The 19895-nt window shown below is 42.8% G+C and overlaps 1 protein-coding gene across 5 annotated transcripts in view; it reads left to right on the top strand.

Moving 5' to 3' along the window:
- Positions 1–18643, top strand: part of SNAPC1 (small nuclear RNA activating complex polypeptide 1) — a 49427-nt gene extending 30784 nt beyond the window's left edge. For all 5 annotated transcript variants that reach the window (XM_030214863.1, XM_030214861.1, XM_030214860.1 and 2 more), the window contains exons 9-11: positions 670–814; positions 6854–6958; positions 16462–18643. In XM_030214863.1, coding sequence (XP_030070723.1) covers positions 670–814; positions 6854–6958; positions 16462–16496 — 285 coding nt within the window. In that variant the 3' untranslated portion in view covers positions 16497–18643. The remainder of the gene's footprint in view (positions 1–669; positions 815–6853; positions 6959–16461) is intronic.
- Positions 18644–19895: the final 1252 nt, after the last annotated feature.

A 19895-nucleotide genomic window follows, 5' to 3' on the forward strand; every position in this document is an offset into this window, starting at 1 on the left:
CCTAAAACTATGCGCATCCATTTACACCAACAAAAATGTGGCATAAATTTCTGCAAGTATATTTACGCAGATTGCGCCATATTCTATAACAGTACACATAAATTTGGGAGCACCCACGAAACACCCATTTCCCTGCCCATAGCCATGCCCTTTTCAACTGCTTGCTTTGGAATTTAGGCGCAGTTCATTACAGCATACACTTAGCAAGTTATGCATGTAAATTCTAATTATTGCCAATTAGTGCTCATTATTGCTTAAGTGCTGTTACCAACGCTGATTGGCTTGTTAAGCCAATTAAGTTTTGTGCATTATTATGAAATACACTTGCATGATATATAGAATCTGGCAGTATATATAGAGTCCGGGGGTTAACTTATATAGTGCATATTTGCAAGAGGGCATATGCATAGGCAGGTCTTCCACTTCCACGCGTAGCATATAGAATATTATAAGTTAGGTGTGTATGTGTAATTTAAGTGCAAGGTGTGAGTACTTAACATTGGCTCTGTGGCTGCTGTAAGTGTAGTGCATAACATTTACACATGTATTATGCTAGTATAGGCTTGCCCTCTAGGTAGCTAACTTTTACTCAGTGAATTTAATGCTGTGCTGTTTTTGTCTAGTAACCTGATTTTGCCATTCATTCGTCCTTTTTCACTTTTTCTAAAGGTTTCCAGATCAAGAAGGCATCGTCAAGCTAGATTAGAATCTTCTGAGTCTGGATCAGATTTAGGAGAAACAAAGGGACAAAAGAGTAAAAAACATAAAAAACAAGTGCAACCAAGGGTGAGAAGAAAGTCAGCGGAACTCAGAGGTAGGTCATTAGTCATGCAAAGGGCATTAAGATACAGAGAAAGTCATCATGACAGAAGAGTTCAGCAAAATCTCTCAGTTCTCCTCTTAGTATGTATGTAGTGGTCAGTTTTCAGAGTGATTTATCCATGTAAATGGGGATTTATCTGGATAGCTTGTCCTGGCTGAAAACTATCTCCCCTCAAAACAACTAAATGTATGCACTGGTTTCACTGTATAATATTTGGAGGCAAGTGAAAAAGAGGCAGAGATGTACTTGGGTTTTCAAATGTACAAGCCCAGAGAAATCTTTTTCTCAAAATCACTTTGCAACGGGCCTTTGCTGCTTGATGTAGAGAAGTGATTTTGAGAAAACAATTTCTCTGGAACACAGCACGTCCTGCCTACATTTATCTTTGGCGATAGATGTTCTAAGTGGATGATAAAGTCATATTTCTGAGAATCTACATACAACTCCAGGAGACTTCTGAGGCAGCTTTATTGGCTGAAACACAGCTGTGTCGAGTGGTGGTTATTGAACAATAAATCTTTAGGCTCTTTGGAGCATCGTCTGTTTTTTCTCTTTGAGTCATCTTTGCTGATTTCCTGAGTGTAGCATATGTTAACTGCATGCCGTCTTAGGGGGTGAGAACTGGGAAGGTTATGGAGTGCACACTGCAGTTAGTGCACGATTCTTACGACGCACTGTAACTTGTGCATTTGCACTTTCCGTCTCCTAAATGGCAGCGATAATGGGGGGGAATTCAAAGATGGTGCCGAACATTAAGCACAACGCCAAATTTTCTGCACAGAAAAAGCTTTCTAATGGATGCAAGGTGCCAAAACGGGGCAGAAATGGCCAGTGGCGTTCCTAGGGTGGCTTACACCCGGGGTGGATTGCCAATGCGCCCCCCCCCCCCCCCGGTGAAAGGACCCCCCCTGGGTGCAGCGCAACCCCCCCCTCCCCCCCGGCAAAAGGACGGACACCTCCCCCCGGTGAAAGGACCCCCCCTCTCCCCCGGGTGCATTTTTACTTGCTGGGGGGGGGGGGGGGGTGCCGCACGCCTGTCGGCTTTGCTTGTTCCCTGCTCCCTCTGCCCTGGAACAGGAAGTAACCTGTTCCAGGGCTGACAGACGCGCAGCACCCTCCCAGCGGCGTGCACCCGGGGCAGACCGCACCCACCGCTGCCCCCCCCCCCCCCCCCCTTGGTACGCCACTGGAAATGGCAGATCTGTGCGAAAACACTCTTACCTGCCAATTTATAGATAGCCCCTAAGTGTTTCTGTGTGGATCTGCAAAGGGGGAGGGGCATGAGTGGCTCAGAGGCATACCCTTAAAATGCATGCAGTGTTACAGAATAGTGTGGCTCCATGTCCAGCTTGTGCATCGCAATTTACACCTGGTTTCAGTTACTGTAACTCCTCACCCTCAAAGTTGCGTGCGGATCCCAACACTACGCGCTGTTCTATAAAGGGTGCTGATCCTGGGCGCTGACTTTTGAGCGCCATTTTACTGAATCCAGCCCTAACTGCATCCCTACTGATTGTGAGTAGTTATAGCATGCGGTATGGAACCTTTCTGTGTGTAAATGCAGGGGGCATGCTGGGCGCACCCCCAACAGTTACCAAGCAGCCTTTGCACTTACTGTGTGTTAACTTTTGCTATTAAAGGTCAGTAAATGTGTAAATTTACCTCATGACTGTAATGAACATTTATACAGATAAGCATGTTATCTTTCTGAGTGCATCTGATGGTACAACTTTCTTTGTCTTAAGTGTTCTTTAACCCTTTAACGGCCTGTTTTAAAGATTGGACTCCCCAAAAAGCACAATAGGTATTTTGCTTGTTCACTTGGCTTTGCTTCTGTGCCCAATTTAAGATGTTGGTCAAAAATAGCAGGCAGTTTCCTCCAAACTATGCAAATAATGATGCAAAAAATTCTTCAAACACAACCAAAATTGTTTGTTGTGCATCATTGCAATGGCACAAGGTTTACCCAAGGTGCATATGCAAATAATTTTAGCCACTAAATCTGTGAAATTTTGCAAGACAATTGCCCATTCTTTAAATTTTAACCCAAAGTGCTAAGACTTTCAGTTCAAAAATTAAAGGTTAATAATACTCAAATAATGGTAATCCTAGAACAACAGTTCACCAGTGAATGTTCTACCTTCATTTTTAAAATCTTCCCAACAGTGCCCAGCACTTTTTTGATGGTTAACTCATGCCAAAGGAGTGTCTTCTTTAAAAAAATATATACCTATAATCCCTCAGCACCTAAGTTTTTAAAGGGTTTGTTTGTTTATGATAACATTTAGGGCCCTGTTTGCTAAGCAGTGGTAAGGGCACGCTAGCATTTTTAGCACACGCTAAAGACACATATATTCATATGGGTGACTCTAACTTTTAGCGCACATTAATTTTTGCACAGATTAAAACTGCTTGCACACCTTAGTAAACAGGGCCGTAACTATAATGAATTTCAAAACAAATCAAAGGGGTATCCAAACTAATGAATTACAAAGCAAGATTACAGAAAACTAAAATGATAAAACAAAATGCATACTACATGTATAAGCCAAAATTACACTATAAACATAAAAATAATTAAAATAAAACATACAGGATCATTTTCGACATGACATCTAAGTCGACTTTGGACGTTTTGCGCTAAATTTCCCAAATCCGAATAGGAAATATGGCCATTTTCGAAACGACAAAACATCTTTGTTTTTTGTTTTTTTTTAATGCTGTTTGTAACAAGTTTTTGTGCTGTCTGCATTTTATCTTTTCAGGCCATTTGAAAAATGTGGAAAATCAAGCTATTGGGATGTAAGGGGGGGGGGGGGGGGCATTTTTACTAGACTGGTCCCCCAGACATACCAGGAGAGCAATGGGACACCCTAGGCAGGCACTGCTGTGGATTTAATTTAAATGCTCCCAGGTACACATCTCACCATTGCTTCCTTATCTTGTCTGCTGAGCCCTCCAAAACCCACTCCCCCAACTGTACACCATTACTGTAGCCCTTATGGGTGAAGGGATACCTATATGTGGGCACAATGGGTTTCTGGTGACTTTTGGAGGGGTCACAGTTTCCACTACAAGTTTAACAGGTAGGGGGAGGTATGGGCTTGGGGTCCACCTGTCTACAGTGCACTGCACCCACCACTACACTTCTCCATGGACCTGGCTATAACATCTTAGGCTGTCATAGAGGCTAGTGAGTGCTATTTTATTCACATTTTTTTTTTTTGGGGGGGGGGGGGAAGGAGGTCAGTGACGACTGGGGGAGTAAGGGGAGTTTCTTCCCTGATTCTCTCCAGTTGTCACCTGGTCATTTAGAGCACCTTTTTGTGCCTTATTCGTTCTAAAAACAGGTCTAGACCAAAGCATTTAGATTTTCACCCTGGATGTTTTTGTTTTGTTCCATTATGGCTTTAACATGTCCAAGTGTTAGGTACGCCCTAATTCCGTCTCTGACACATCCCCTTTTGATTTGGATGCACTGCAGACGAATTGCATAAGTAGACGTTTGCAAAACAGGTTTCAAAAATACCGATTTGGAAGTTTTGAGAAGATTCTCATTCAAATGCTGCTTTATGACACTTTTTGGATATTTTTCTCTTTCAAAAATGAGCCCCATAGTATATAACAAAAATTTTAGTTTACTTCCTAGCTTTGGTTCATCAGCCCACCGTCAGCGATCATCAGTCTGATCCCGATCAAACTCATTAATTAAATGCTTGACCAAAATAATAGGTTTATAACCTGTGACAGAACAGTGTGTTTTAAGCCTGTAAAACTGCCTTTACGAAACAAAGTGCATTTCTCTAGTTTGGCCAGCAGGTAGTGCATATTATGTTACAAAGAATTGATCTTTCTCTTTTTTTTTTTTTGTTACATTTGTACCCCGCGCTTCCCCACTCATGGCAGGCTCAATGCGGCTTACATGGGGCAATGGAGGGTTAAGTGACTTGCCCAGAGTCACAAGGAGCTGCCTGTGCCTGAAGTGGGAATTGAACTCAGTTCCCCAGGACCAAAGTCCACCACCCTAACCACTAAATGCCTGTAGTGATGTAACCAGCTTTTTTTTTTTTTTTAATGTTGTTGACTGGGCTATGATTGGCCCAGGAGCTTTTTTTCATTTGAATTGTACTGGCTTTTGCTCCAGCTTGAGCCCGGGAGAAGAGAGAGAGAGAAAACTCCTTGCTGAAGCTCTTTAAAACAGTTTAATAACTGGTGAGCAGCTATATGTCCTGTACTCCCCAGGTACTTTTTAGAAAGTAAACAAATGTTTAGTGTTATAATTGATCCATATTTCAGTTACTTGTTATTGTTTGCTGATTGCACAATAAATTGTTTATTCCCTCTGCCTGTCTGGACTGATAAAAGAATCCTGGTGGTTTGTGTGTTGGATCTGTGAGTGCTTTCTGGGAACTGCGGGAGTACTGGGAGTGTGGCTCGAGTAACCTAGAAATCACTGGGGATAATTTAAGAGTGGGAGACTCACCTAGAGGCAATTGTGACCCAGTTGGTGGAAGGAGGGTGGTAGTGTAGAGCACAAGCAACAGGTTCAGAGCGCTGGGCCGCTTTTTAACGTGGTGGGAAAAAGGCCTTTTTAAAAAATGGGGCAGTAAATGGCCGTGCGCTAATATTAAAATTAGCATGCTGCTATTTATGTTTATGTTTATTTTATTTGTACCCCGCGCTTTCCCACTCATGGCAGGCTCAATGTGGCTTACATATTATATACAGGTACTTATTTGTACCTGGGGCAATGGAGGGTTAAGTGACTTGCCCAGAGTCACAAGGAGCTGCCTGTGCCTGAAGTGGGAATCGAACTCAGTTCCCCAGGACCAAAGTCCACCACTCTAACCACTAGGCCACTCCTCCACTGAGCCCTTACCACCACCTGTTTAGTAGATGCTAAGCGCTCATGTGCTAACCCCACGGTAATCTGGCAATGCAGCTGCACTGCTGATTACTGCCGGGAACATCCCCCCCCCCCCCCGGCAGTAGAAAATATATTTTCTACTGGGGGAAGCTGCGTGCACTAACTTTGGAACTACTGCCAGGCTCCCTCGCTACCCGGCAGTAGGGCCAGTTTGGCATGCGGTAACCCTTGCACTCCTTTTGTAAAAGGGCCCCTAAGATATTGGGGTAGACTATTCCAAAGTGCTGGGGCTAAACAGAAAAAAAAAAAGATTCTCACGTAACGTGTAATCCAGCACAATTAAGAGGAGGAAGTACCAAACAATTTTGAGTTAAAGACTTCAGTATCCTCTGTTGAGTATAAGGAATTAACAAATCAGCAAGATAAGGAATATCACTATAGACGACTTTGTGGGTAAGAATTAACACCTTAAATTTAATCTGATAACTAGCTGGTAACCAGTGATATTAGTTCAGCAATGATGTGACATGAACGTACCTACAAGAACCCGAAATAGTCATTATATTCTGAATTTAATTATTAATGGCATCCTTTGTAGTTACGTAATAATTTCTAATGGAGTAGCCATGTGCTAATGTAATATGACCATGATTACATTATAATGTGCTGCATGCACTCGCCATAGGTTTAAATATGTAAAAGATAGCACTTAATGTCATCTAATGAGGTAAACTGGCCTGGCTGAAAGCATGCATGGGTTTTCTTAAATGTGTGCATTTTTAGCTGGTTTAAAAGAAGTGTTCTTGGGGGGGGGGGGGGGTGTTTTAGTTAGGGAGATAAACAATGGGTGCACATTTGATTTTTAAATATACATACATGATTTTGCCTGCCCAAGTAGCAGGCGCAAAATACACATGTCTTTTACACAGTGTACGTTGTGTTAGCTAATTTTCAGAGGCAGACTTGCTGAGCAGTTTTCCTTTGAAAATTATCTGTGTGCTTACAATGCAGATAGGAAGGCTGTACAAAATTTTCCCTATGGAAAGCAAGTGACAGCAGCTGTGGCGATGAACCTGGAGAAGATTGACTGCAGCTTATGGCACCTATTTTAATCAGTGTTCACAGTATTGTAAAGTAGTTTCTCATATGTTTTCCTTTTGCAGCTGATGGTAATAATTACGATAAATCTGGGCTCAAGGGAACTTTGAGTGGACGTCTTAAAATGCCAGTAATCAGAGAGGAGGAGGAGGAGAGTTCCAGTGAAGAAGGTATGATCACGCAGCAGCTGTGCTCTGGACACCAGAGCTGAGCTTCCTCTGTCCCGTCTCTCCTATATTTTATTGTATTGTATTTCAGATTTTTTTTTTAAACTTGCCTTTCCATATCCAAGTTCAAGCTGATCTACATTCAGACACAGTAGGTATTTCCCTGCCCTAGAGGAGTTGCAGTCTTGTATCCGAGGCACTGCAGAATGAAGTGGCTTGCCTAAGGGCTCAAAATGTGTCATTGGGAGGAGCAGGATTTGAACCCTGGTTTACCTGGTTCTCAGACAACCAAACAGCAGCAGCGATCCAAGGAAGGACAAACACAGCAAGAAGTTATCCAAATGTCAACTTTAATGGAAACAGGACCCAACCTGGCCACGTTTCGGAAAAACCTTTATCAAGGGTCTACAAACAGTAAATATAACAAAATCAATTAATATATAAGAAAGATCATCATTAAAATAGATTATATAAAAATGAAAATAATAGTAAGAATGCAAACTTTACCACATAGTTTTCCACAATACATTCACAGATTCAAAACATGTACTGCAATAACCTGTCAACATATATTTAAAAAAACCCACATAAATGTTATTACTGCCCATAGCTTCAAATAAGATAAAAATCCTAACCATGTAGAGCCTTTATTAAAATAAAATTCTGAATAACAACATTCATAGGGTGAAAACAATGCTAAGCATATGGACCATGACTATCATTTTAACTTAACACACAAGTATATAATACAACAGATTAGCACAGTCCCAAAAATAGTGAAGAAAGAACTGCAGAATAAAAATAAAAAGCCTTAATGCAATTCAAAAAGAAAACATCAAGGGATATATTATAAATGTATAAATAATAAAAGGTTATTAGATCTATTTACATCTCTACATAAATTATCAAAAAAATGATGTCACTTCAGTTGACTTTAAAAACCAAAATCAATTACTGGTATGAAAAGAACACAGCATAGATGCTAAACCAGTTAAACAAACATATGTGCTCAGCTATGCTTCACAATGGCAAAGCAATAAAACAAACAAAATAAATATTAAGCACTGGGAAGTATAATGCTGGATTATCTTAAAAATCCTAAAAAAAATTAAAAATGCCAAAGAGTAAATCATTGCTCTTTATAAATGCAGCAAAACCAAATGGAGGCAAACCACAAGTAAAAGCAGAGAGACTTGGGGCCCTGTTTACTTAGGCGTGCTAGCGTTTTTAGTGTGTGCTAAAATTTAGCACGTGCTAATGCTAGAGACACCTATAGGAATATATGGGTGTCTCTAGCGTTAGCATGTGCTAGAAATGGTAGCATGCCTTTGAAAACAGGACCCTTACTGTGTTTAAAAGAAAAATTGTCTAATATCAAAAGTAAAAGAATACAGCCAACAGCATCCTAAAAAAACAAGGAGTCATAAAATCACCTCAGTGCTGTACAACTGCTCTTTAAAGTGCAGTACAAAAAGACTTATGTGAACAGGAAAACTTAACTGCATTGAAAGAGCTGTAGTTCAGTACCAAAAGTCAATAACCATCAAATCTCCAGCCCAAATTCAAAAACCACAGTTAAAGATGGCCTGATGTAGACATCATGTCAGCAGTGATGTCACATCACCTATTTAGGTAAATTAGATTAAATATGTAAAAAGACAAAAAATTAAAAATGTATTAAAAAAAATACAATTAAAAAAATAGGGTATCACTAAAAACATATGATAAAAGAGGCACAACATACCTGCTAGAATCAGCTGTTTATTTACCCCCCCCCAAAAAAAAAAAAAACCCACCTGCACCAAAAAAAGGAGAGGGATTGCAGACAGTAAATAGAAGTCTAAAAAATGGTATAATGAGCTTAAAAAAAGGAATCGGCACCTTCCCAAAAGGCACATCCTGAACAAAGTAAAATAAGTTAGTCATAAAACTAAAAAAGAAACATTGATCCATATGTCAACAAGTTTTCAAAACCACCAAGGCGACTATATGCTCATCTTTAGGAAAATTTTTATTGTCCAGTCTTTTATATACAGCCTGCTGCTGTAGCCACCAGGTAAGTTCTGCACAGTAAATTGCTAGTGCTATGTACCCTGTTAGCTTTGTAAGCTGTAATATTCTAGCAGTTCACATCCTTTTTCTACATTCCCCAGCCTGTGCTGTGAGTAGTGTTTCTGCCCTTTAAAATGTACTGCAGTGTTCCCCTGTCATCAGAGACATGCAGGATAAGACTTCAGGGTTGTTGCTAACATCTCTTCAGCTGAGGATGAAAAGGATATTGCTTGATGCATGACACAGAATTGCTAACTGGTTTAATTTTGATCTAGTCCTGGATTTTTCCGTGTGTGTGTGCGTGACAGGACAAGCAAGGACTAGTTTCCTAGGTATTAGTTCTGGGTTCCCTGTTTATAGCCACTAGGCTAGGCCTTTTTAAATTCATTAGAAACATGACCTATTTCTTTGGGTTGTTTTCAATATTATTTCTACGAGTGTATTTGAATTTATCAATAAAAAGTAACAATTTTTAAAAGGGAGACTGAACTGCTCAGCTGCCACTCAGAAGACAGATTCCCTGTGCAGTCATTTAATCACATGTTCCAGGTAATTTTGAGTTCCGTTATGTAGCTTCCCACTATTCCAACACCTGTGGAATAATTGTGTCCATCAGTCAGCAGGTGGCGATAGTGAACTGAAAACTGAGCTGAGATATAACTCTCGGCATCCAGTCCAGCTCCTCAGTATTTTCTATCTCCAGTAGGTGGATGGCCACACTTTTGAGCCTCTGGTTCTGAGTGATTTGCTCCTGGTCCAGTTGGTCAACTAGTCCCTAGTTGAGCTTTGCTGGTGACTTGTGTCTGCAGAGTCATATCTGGAGGTCTTCAGATCCCTGTCTGTGGTGCCTCGCAAATTTACTTTTTCCCTCCCTTCCCCTCTCCCCTGTTTCCTGTGGAACTCTCCTTTTCTAGCATAACAACCTTAAAAAAAAAAAAAGAAGGAAAGAGGTTTAATGGAGTGTTCGGTTTGATGCAGGAGAGCACGGGAATGGACACCATTTTGTCAGGGCTGAATGGCAGTGAGGAACCACCTCTGTCTGATCATGTGCAGAGCACAGCCTCCATTTTATAACCTCAGGTTCCAACAGAGCATTCAGCTGCATCGAGATCTTTGTTTTTATTCCTGGAGTTTATAGTGCTCTTACACCAGGCCCATTTACTGAAGCAGAGACAGAGTTGTTGTAGGGTGCTTCAGTTTTTTGCCCTGCTGCTCCTCCGGCTCCTGAGATCTCGTTTAGCCTCATCTGTTCACTCCTGGAGGTCTATCTCTGCTTCTCCCTCCTTATCTGATGTGGGCTTGGTCTATTCAGAGGAGCCGTTAGAGGAGGGAGGACTCCCTACTGAGGAGGGGGACAACTCGAAAGTACTGAGGTTGTTTCATAAAGAGGAGCTCAGTACTCTTATTTCTGCGGCATTAGTGATGCTTTCCATTGAGGAGCCTTCTGCTTCGGCATCAGGAGTTCCACTTTCGTTGACCATGAGTGAGCTTAGAGATCCTTCTAAGGCCTTCCTGATGCATCCGGACATTAAACACCTGATTACAGCAGAATGGGTCTTACCAGACGTGGAGCTGAGAGTTGGACAAGCCATGGCTCGTCTCTACCCATTGATACTAGAGGAGGGAGAGAAATTGCAGCTTCCCAGGTCCTGCTGTTGCCATAAAAGACCTCCAGGATAGGAAGCTGGAAGGCTCGCTGAAAAAAGCCTTTGATGTGGTCTCTTTGGGCCTTGAAGCGACAGTGTGCAGCTTGTTAGTGGCTAGAGCATGCCTGAAGTGGCATCAACAGTCTGCAATACAAGACGGGTGCTGCCCAGCTGGAAGTGGTGTTGGCTTACTTGGCGGATGCTATTTATGGCACTGCTCACAGTATGGGTGTCACGGCATATCGGCATCTCTAGTTGTAGCATTGGGCAGCGGATGCAGCATCAAAGTCACGTCTATGGTTTATAGTTTATTCAAACTTGATATATCGCTTCCTTACCAAAGCAATCAAAGCGGTTTATAATAACAAACTATAATAACATATTAAAAGTATATTAAAGGAATTCCATAAAAATAGTAAAACACAGTTACCCAAGATCTCACAACCATCCACATCAGTCACACAAAAATTAAAAGCAGAAACAATATTCATATTCATATGAGCTCACTGATTCTTCCAAGTAGCAAAAGAGGGGGGTACAAAAGGACACAAAACAAGATAGCAAAGAAAGCACAAAAGAATCTTCATGACTCGAACAATGACTCGAACAATGTAGAAATTTAATGCAAAAGATCCAACATGGACTGTGTTTCAGCTCAGAAGAGCACCTGCCTCAGGGGTCAAAACAGTTTACTCTTTGATAGAAAATTAAGTTCAAAGCAGTCCTTCTAACAAACCACCTTCTGCACCAAAACACAGCATTTCAGACTGTGGAATTGCAGCCAACAAGGCAGTAGCATAGTCAAGTTGAGACATAAATAAACTATGCAAAAGAATTTAAAAAAAGAATCATGGTCTACCAGATTACAAGCAGCCCTCAGTTTCCTAAGTGTCATATACCCATTCTGCAACAACCCAGCCATATGAGGTAGAAATGATAGCTTTCCATCAATCAGTACACCTAGATATTTAAAGGATTCTACCACTGGCGGAGACTGTCCAAACAGTGTTACAGAAAGATTCATTGCTTCCCTTCCATCGTGAACCCAGCAAACCACCGTGTTCTCTATGCTTAACACCAGTCTCTTCATGGTCAACCATTTCTCATCTGCAGCTACACCTTCCAGCAAGCCTGTCAAATCAGGTTTTGATTTCCCAACCCTCCAAACATGTAAAAGATCATCTTCCCCCCTCCCCAGTGCTTCTCTTCCAACTTTAAACATGAAATTGTAATAATACTGTATTCCCACCTAAATTGGCCCATGACTTCACCTGTATAATTTAACCAGAAAATCTTAAGAACTGATCTACCCCAACCAAAAGGTTTCCCTCTCTCCCTACTACAGTCTTCCCCCATCTCTGCCCCATGAGGTCTGAACTCTTATGACCTCTTGGAACGATGGATGGGAAGCATCTTAAACCGCCTCATGTTCACTCCCCCCTCCCCCTATATGTGATAACCTTTATATTGGGAATGATAATAAAAATTTTTAAAAAGGCCCACCCCTAGAGAGTTTCAGCGTGTGCAGCAGGTAGAAAAATTCTAGTCAAACTCTGACCTATTAGAACCTGCTACCATCAGTAATGGAGTCGGTATCTACAAACTGTTCCAGAATCAAGCTCCTTGCTCTATGTGGAAGGGATTGAAGATATGCATCCCATACTGCCAAAAATGATTTCTTTTGCTTTGGAGAGCTGTAAGCCCCCTTCTGTTCCATCAGCATCAGAGCATGTAGATGGTTCTCCTTCACCTATCTATTCACCCAATATGATTCCCCAAAACTGCCGCTTTTCATATAAGCCTGATCTCCAGTCTAATATACTTCTCAATTCACTTACAAGATCTGCCAATGTTGTTTTGATACTATATCCCACACGATAAGCTATTTGCCTAGGATGTAACAAGTCCAAGGAGGAAGCAAAATCAATCAACTAATCACCACCAGCTCTGCGATTTTTTTCCATGTATAGTTAAACTGCACTTTTGGGGCAAGTGGCTATTTGGAGAAGACTTCAGTAACTTGGTGAAAGAACTAGGGGAAACTAAGCCACAGTGGTTGCCGGAGTATAAGCGAAAAGCTTCTGGTCATCTGTCTTCAGGGGGCTCTTGGTCTCAATTCCAAGACAGCAGATGGTACTGGCCTGGTTGTCAGCAATGTGATCATAAGTCCCACTTTCAGGCACAGCAGTCATCCATTCATGTGGACAGGAAGTCCTCCTTTCAGTCATCTAGAGCACTTAATGCCTCCTGAGCTTCGCAATGATGTGAAGCTGGTCCACTCTTCTCTTCCTCCGGTGGGAGGACATCTTCAAGAATTTTGGGAGGTGTGCGCCAAAATCACATCAGACTAGTGGTTCTGGATGTTCCTACAGAAGGTTACAAGTTGAAGTTTCCCATCTGGTCGCTCCTTTTTTTTTCTTGAAGTCTCCTTGTCGAAAGGGAACCAAGGTGATTGAGGTTCAGGCTACTGTAGATTTCTTGCTGGTGCTCTGGGCCATTGTTCCAATTACCCAGGACAAACGGGGACAAAGCAGATAACTCCGTCTACTTCATTGTCCCAAATAAGGAAGGCACCTTTCATCCAGCCTTAGATCTTAAAGGTCTAAACTTCTGCCCCCCCCCCCCCCTCCCCCAGAGTGTCCCACTTTCACATGGAAACACTAAGGGCAGTCTTAGCCTCCGTTCAAGCTGGATAATTTCTCACTGCCCTCCATCCCATGGAGGTGTATTTGCATATGTACATATGGCCGCTGCTTCAGAGGTTTCTACATTTTATTGTGCTGTGCCATCATGTCCAGTTCAGGGCTTTGCCCTGGCACTAAGAATATTTACCAAGGTTATGGTGGTGGTGGTGTCCTTCCTTCTGCACCAGGAAATCTGAGTTCACCCGTATCTCAATGTTAGTTTGTTCATATGTCCTATTCGGACAGTGTGGCTGTGACAGACAGAGTTGTCCATCTTCTACAGTCATTGGGTTATGTGATCAATTTTGAAAAAAGCAGACTAACTTCATCGCCGACGCTGGAGTATCTTTTAGCTCTATTTGAGATGGCACGGGAAAAGATCTTCCTCGCAGAACATAGGTCAGTGCTGGTTCAACAGATTCGTCTTCTCAGTCAAGGCAGGCCCAGGTTCAGGGGTCAATGACAGTGGTGATGGAAGTGGTGCCATGAGCAAGGGCTCATATGCGGCCATTACAGGAGTCTCTTCTCAGCCACTTATCCCCGGTGTCGCAGAAGTACAACCTTCAACTTCCTTGGATGCTGGTTGCCAGAGTAAGCGTCGGTGGTTGTCGCCCAGGAGCTTGACTGTCTGAGCTCCCTTTCCAATGACACAGTGGGAGGTGGTGACATAGGATGCCAGCAAGTTGAGTTTGGGAGCTCATTAGAAGTTCATCTGGCACAGGGCACCTGGACAAAATAGGAGTTGCAGTGGTCAATAAATCGCTTGGAGCTCAGGGCAGTGCAGACTTTGCCTTCTTCTGGTGGGGGTCCTAGTCTGAGTTTTCTCTTAAAGTGCAATGGCAGTGGCTTATCGGCAAGCAAGGTGGGACCATAGCCGTCTGGTGGTGGGGGTAGAGGTGGCCTCCCTCATAAGTTGAGCAGAGAAAAATCTTCTCTGCTTGTTGGCAGTTCACATTGCTGAGTTCTTGAATGTGGAGGTGAACTTTGTCAGCCAGCACTCCTTAGCCCCAGAAGAATGGTAACTCTCCAGTCAGGGTTTTCAGCTGATAGTGGACCAATGGGGTTCTTCGCTTTTGGACTTGATGTTGACGAACTTCTCCCTTCTCTGCTCAGATCATGCACATCTTAGTGTTTCTCCAGTTAGGTCTTTAGAAAGGATTGGCGTTGAGTGTTCAGGTTGTGGCTTTGGCCTTTTTCAGGGGCCAACTACAGAAGACATCTCCTGTGGTTCGCCCCAATATTGTTCGATTCTTGCAGAGAGCAGGCCACTTGTGGCCTCTCTTTCATACACCTAGGGTTTCAGAGCGTCAGGCTATTTCTTGTCGGGATCCCCTTTTCTGCTTTTTAGAGGTGGGGGGGGGGGGGGGGGGGGGTCTCCCTGTGCACGATTCCTTTCTTTTTTTCCAAAAGTGGTTATTAGCATTTCATCTCAACCGATTTGTGGAGCTTCCATCCTTTTGCAGAGAGTATGAAAAGGCTCAGTATTCTTCCTTGAAGCTTCTCGATGTGTGTAGAGTCCTTATTAGATATCTGGAAGTCACAAATGAGTTTTGCAAATTGGACAGACTGTGTTTTTTTAATAAGCAGAGGCTTGACCTCGTGGCTTTCAAGGTCACAATTGCTTGTTGGCAGAAGGAGACTATCGCGTCAGTTTATTTGCTTATGGGGAAGCAGGCTGCTCAGGTCTTGCGGGCTCATTCTACAAGGCGTACAGCGACATCCTGGGTGGAGACTACCTTACTGTCTCCATCAGATATTTGCAAGGCGACGACGTGGTTGACTCTGCATACCTTTGCCAAGCACTACAGGGTGGACATTGCGGCATTATTGGAAGCCAGTTTTGGGGCTTTGGTCCTCAGGGCAGTGGTGTCAGGATCCCACCCACACTAGGGATTGCTTTTAAACATCCCACAGGTCCTTGAATAGTGGGAAGCTAGGTAATGGAAGGAAAAACTAGGTCTTACCTGATCATTTTATTTCCATTAGTCCTTCCCACTGTTCCTGAGGCCTGCCCAAGGTTTTTGAGATGTTTAGTCAATGTTAAGTAATGGGTCAAATGACGACTGTCAGCTTGCATGGTACTTTCTGCATATCTCTTGTTTTCTACAAGTTGTCCAGAGATGAGAGGTCCACATGTTTGCTTGTCTGGTTAGTGTTAGGTTAGTAATTCTTTAAAGCTGTTGTGTTTATCCTTACCGCTTGTCTAAATACTGAGGAGCTGGACTGGATGCCAAGAGAGAGAGGTACAGTACAGTGTAATTCATAGTCAAAACTTTGACCTGAATTTTTCCACACTGGCTGAACCTATGAAGTAAATTGGCCTTGTGTTTATCAGACATACCTAAAATATTAGGGGACATGTTTTCCAAAACTTATTGCACTTTAGTACTTAACTGCACCTTAAGTACAAAACTGCTCTGCATTTATTCCACAGCGCAGACGGCATAGACCATGCGTCCCATGTCTCAGCAGATAGCATTGGCATGCTTGTGTTATCTACAAAGGCATGTAATGTGGGCCCCGGCACAAAGAGAAATAATTCAGCTGCCATAGTGGCCAACTTGATCCCACCTGAACAGCATTCCCAACCCCCACTGGGGTCTTGTGGTAATCTAGTGGATGGGGCAGGATCGGTCCGCCTCCACTTCTGCCTTGTAGCCACTCTGGGTTCAAAATGATGGCTATGACTCCAAGTGCTAATTTGTGCCCTTAAATGGCAGATTAACCCCTTATAGTAGTACAGCAAGACTACCATTAGGGATCATAGCCTCCATTTTGAACCTGGAATGGCTGCGAAGTGGGAGTGAAGCAGGACTGCTTCTACACCATCAGCAACTACCAGGGTGACCTGTAGGTGAGTCCCAGCAGGCGTCAGGTTAAGTATTGCTGAGTTGGGAGAGATACTTTTTTTGGTAGTGGTGGGGGAGTTACTGTTGGGGATGTCTCTTTGGGTGGGAGTGATCTTTTTGGTAAGAGGAAGTCTCTTGAGGGTGGTGAGGGGGGTTGAGGTTGTTTTTGCCAATGGCTGTAGCCACACTACCTGACCACCAGTATTGCAGCTGTGCTGATGGCAGTCCTGATAACACCCCCCTATATAACATCTGGTGTTGTGTTTTGATATTAGATTGTCCACCACCAAAGAGAAAAAGAAGACGTTAAAGCATCCAGCTGCAGACTTCAGAGTTCAGAAATAAGATGTTTTATTGAAGAGGGAAAAACGTCTTGGAAACTGGAATGTGCAAAGAACTTTTTTTTACATTTTTTTATTTTTGAAATATTCAAAATTTACATGCCCGAGTATGTAACTTGTAAAAAAATATATATTAGAGCAAAGTAAATGGAAATTTTTGCAAACTTTATTACATATACAGTATAAGAAATAAATATTTTACTTTGCTCAAAAATATAGTCCACAATTGGGGAAAAATTAAAATCACAATGAGAACGAAAAAGGAAAGAAAGAAAGAAAAATAAAGAGGAAATCAAGACTACTAGTGCTGCTCAAATCTACCCATAATGCCAGACATCTGTTGGGGAGACTGCAGCTAGATACCTGCAGAATTTTCTCTGAAGAAAGGAGTATTAGGGCTTTTATCGGACAAGAAGAAAATCAATTATGATGACTCATAAAAGACATGTTTCACATTATTATGCCAAATTAGACATTTACAAGAAAACTTTTAAACAATAACGAGCTCCCAACTGCCGAACCCTGGGCCTGAGAAACTGCCGATGTGATTGCATGGCTCTCATCATGTCTGGAAATACGAAGATTTTTACTCCCCAAAACATTTCCTGTCTATATCTAAAATATTTTTGTAAAATAGTCACATATCACTACGATCAAAGTTGATTTGACCAGATTTGACTATTCAGGCTATCAGAAAGATCTGATGGATTTACTTGTCATTCGCTAAGTTCCCAGATTTGAGTGGATCATAATATGCGTAGGTGAAATTTTCAAAACTTCTACCAGATATTTAGTCAACCTAGTCATAGCAGATATCCCCGGTGCTTATGGATAGATTCCTTTTTCAGTATGGGCCCACATCATTCAGATCTGGAGAATATTTGATATACCTGAGGGATTTCAGTGGCACCTTGGTATTTTCTCTTTCATTTATGGTCACAAACTGACAATAACTGGGTAGACTGGCGTGGAGGAGAGGGGCAAGCAGATGTGAGATTCAAAGCTTTCTTGGAAGCTTCAGGTGAACAGTGTGTTCTTTATGCTGCTGTGTTTATGCCTAGGATCCACGGAAGTACTGTTAAATTTAACTTGGCTTCAAGTTGTGATCTGATCTTAATATTTGCAGCACATTTTGGTTAACAGTAATGCACATTCCAACTCATAAAAGCATTATGGTCTATTTAGAGAACCAAGAATAGGTTTGTTTGTGACTTTATGGTTTTTTTAAATGCCATCTTAAATAGATTTTTGTTTTTGTAGTGTAGAATTATTTTAATTAACCAGATCTAGCCTAAATTGTAAGCAGTAGTAGGTGATCCCATGACCATAGGCAACCTACTACAGTACTTGCCGCTGTGTGGTATAATAAGTTTTGCATAGTTCAGTTAATTTATTTATATTTGATTTAAAAAAAAAATATATTATACTTTAGCCTCCAAGGGAGGTAGACATAACAAACCAAGAAACATTATAATTACAAAATATTGAAATGTAGAAATGCTAATCTATAACAGTGAAACCCATAACTTACTGCATTCCCTAATCCCTCCTCCAATATATAATAAGCCAATAATAGTGTAGCGATCTTTTGTATAATAAAAACTATTATTTTAGTCCCAATTCTAATGAGAAAGGCCTACTTTTAGAGCCAGGTTCTTATCTTCTGTCTGAAAGGGAGATGGTTTAAAAGGTTTGGAAGCATATTGCAGAGTTTAGGTATGTAATTACTTAATGCCAGCTGGTGAGTAGATGGTTGTGGCCCTGAAACATTTATGGGCCCATTTTCAAACCACTTATCAATTGGCATAAAGCTCTAAATTTAAAATAATCTGGTGTTTAACTCTCTGTTCCACAGGTTATAATGGGTTTATAAACAAAGCAGATGTCTCTTCTGTTTTGTATTAAATCAAAGTGTTTACCTTCACCGGCTATATACTGGTTATCTGGTTCTGCCCGTGCAGTGTTTAGTCGGTAAAAGTGAACTTGCCTGTGTGTTGGGATGGGGCGTTATGTTTCTTTTAACATGTGTGGTCTGTTCTATGTTTGTGCAAAAACTGTTTATTGAGAAAGTTGTTATATTAAAAATACACATACAGTAGGAAATAAAAGTTCATGTTGGCAGGACACATGACACTACTACTACTAATCATCATTTCTATAGCACTACTAGATGTATGTAGTGCTGTACACAATAGATGCAGGTGCTTTCTTTGTCCCTGGAGGGCTCATAATCTAAGTTTTTGTACCTGGGCCAATGGAGGGTAAAGTGATTTGCTCAAGGTCACAAGGAGCTACACTGTGAATCGAAACCAGGTTGCCAGGATCAAAGCCCGCTGTCAGGCAACAAGATGCCACCTACTAGTGTTCACCTTCTACTTTTTTTTCCACCCCTAAAAAGACATTGACATCACCTTCCTATGCTGCTTCGTGTGGCTGCAGTAGCCTGGCAAAGAGGAAGGCAGCCTTCTTGCAGCTCCTCAGGATTTCTCTCTAGTGCCCAGATGCTTAAAACTCCGGAGAAATACCACCTGCTTGGAGCTGCAGCACTGCTCCCTCAGGCCCATATGATCAAAAGCAAACACCGGCGCTAGTGGCTGTTAGCGCCATACTAGCGCCGATGTTTGCTTACCGCCCCATGATTAGAGCTCTCGAGCGCGTGAAACAACGCACTCGAGGGCTCTTTGCGCAAGTAGCATGCAAATGCATGCTAAACAGGGCATTAGGTATTCCTCCCCAATGATCAGCGGCCAGCGCGCCAAAATTTGGGTCGCTGGCTGCGGCAAACCCTACGCCAGCTCCGAGCTGGCGTTAGGATTTGCCGATCATTGGGGAGGAATGGTGAGCCCTGTCCAGCATGCAGTTGCATGCTGGCAGGCTCCCCCCCCCCCCCCCAAATCAAACCTTTTCACCTGCCAACAGGGCTGGAGGTCCGGCGGACCTCCGGTCCCCCCCCCCCCTCCGACAACCCCCCTCCCCCCAGGTTCAGGGAGACCTGGAGATCCGGTGGGTCTCCAGCCCCCCCAAACCCCCAGAACATGTCAAGTGGCCGCCGGCCAAACCCTCTCCCACCCAGCGAGCAACGGGGGGAGGGGCTGGAGGTCCGGTGGACCTCCAGCCCACCCCAACTCCCCCCACCCCCCCAGTGTTGTCCGACTGATCCCTGGTGGTCCAGCGTGAGGATAAGTAGTAGTAGTAAAGACAACCCCCCTCCCGGCCCCCCTACCTTTAGTTGGAGGAGGGACGCAGCCTGCCTCCCTCCTTCCTTCTGTTGGCGGCGCCCAGCCCCGCCCATTGCATCCTGGGATGTGCTGGGCGGGGCTGGGCGCCGCCATTTTGCGTCATCAACAGAAGGAAGAGGAGGGGGGTTG

The sequence above is a fragment of the Microcaecilia unicolor genome, chromosome 9, assembly GCF_901765095.1.
Source record: "Microcaecilia unicolor chromosome 9, aMicUni1.1, whole genome shotgun sequence".
Classification (NCBI taxonomy): Eukaryota; Metazoa; Chordata; class Amphibia; order Gymnophiona; family Siphonopidae; genus Microcaecilia; species Microcaecilia unicolor.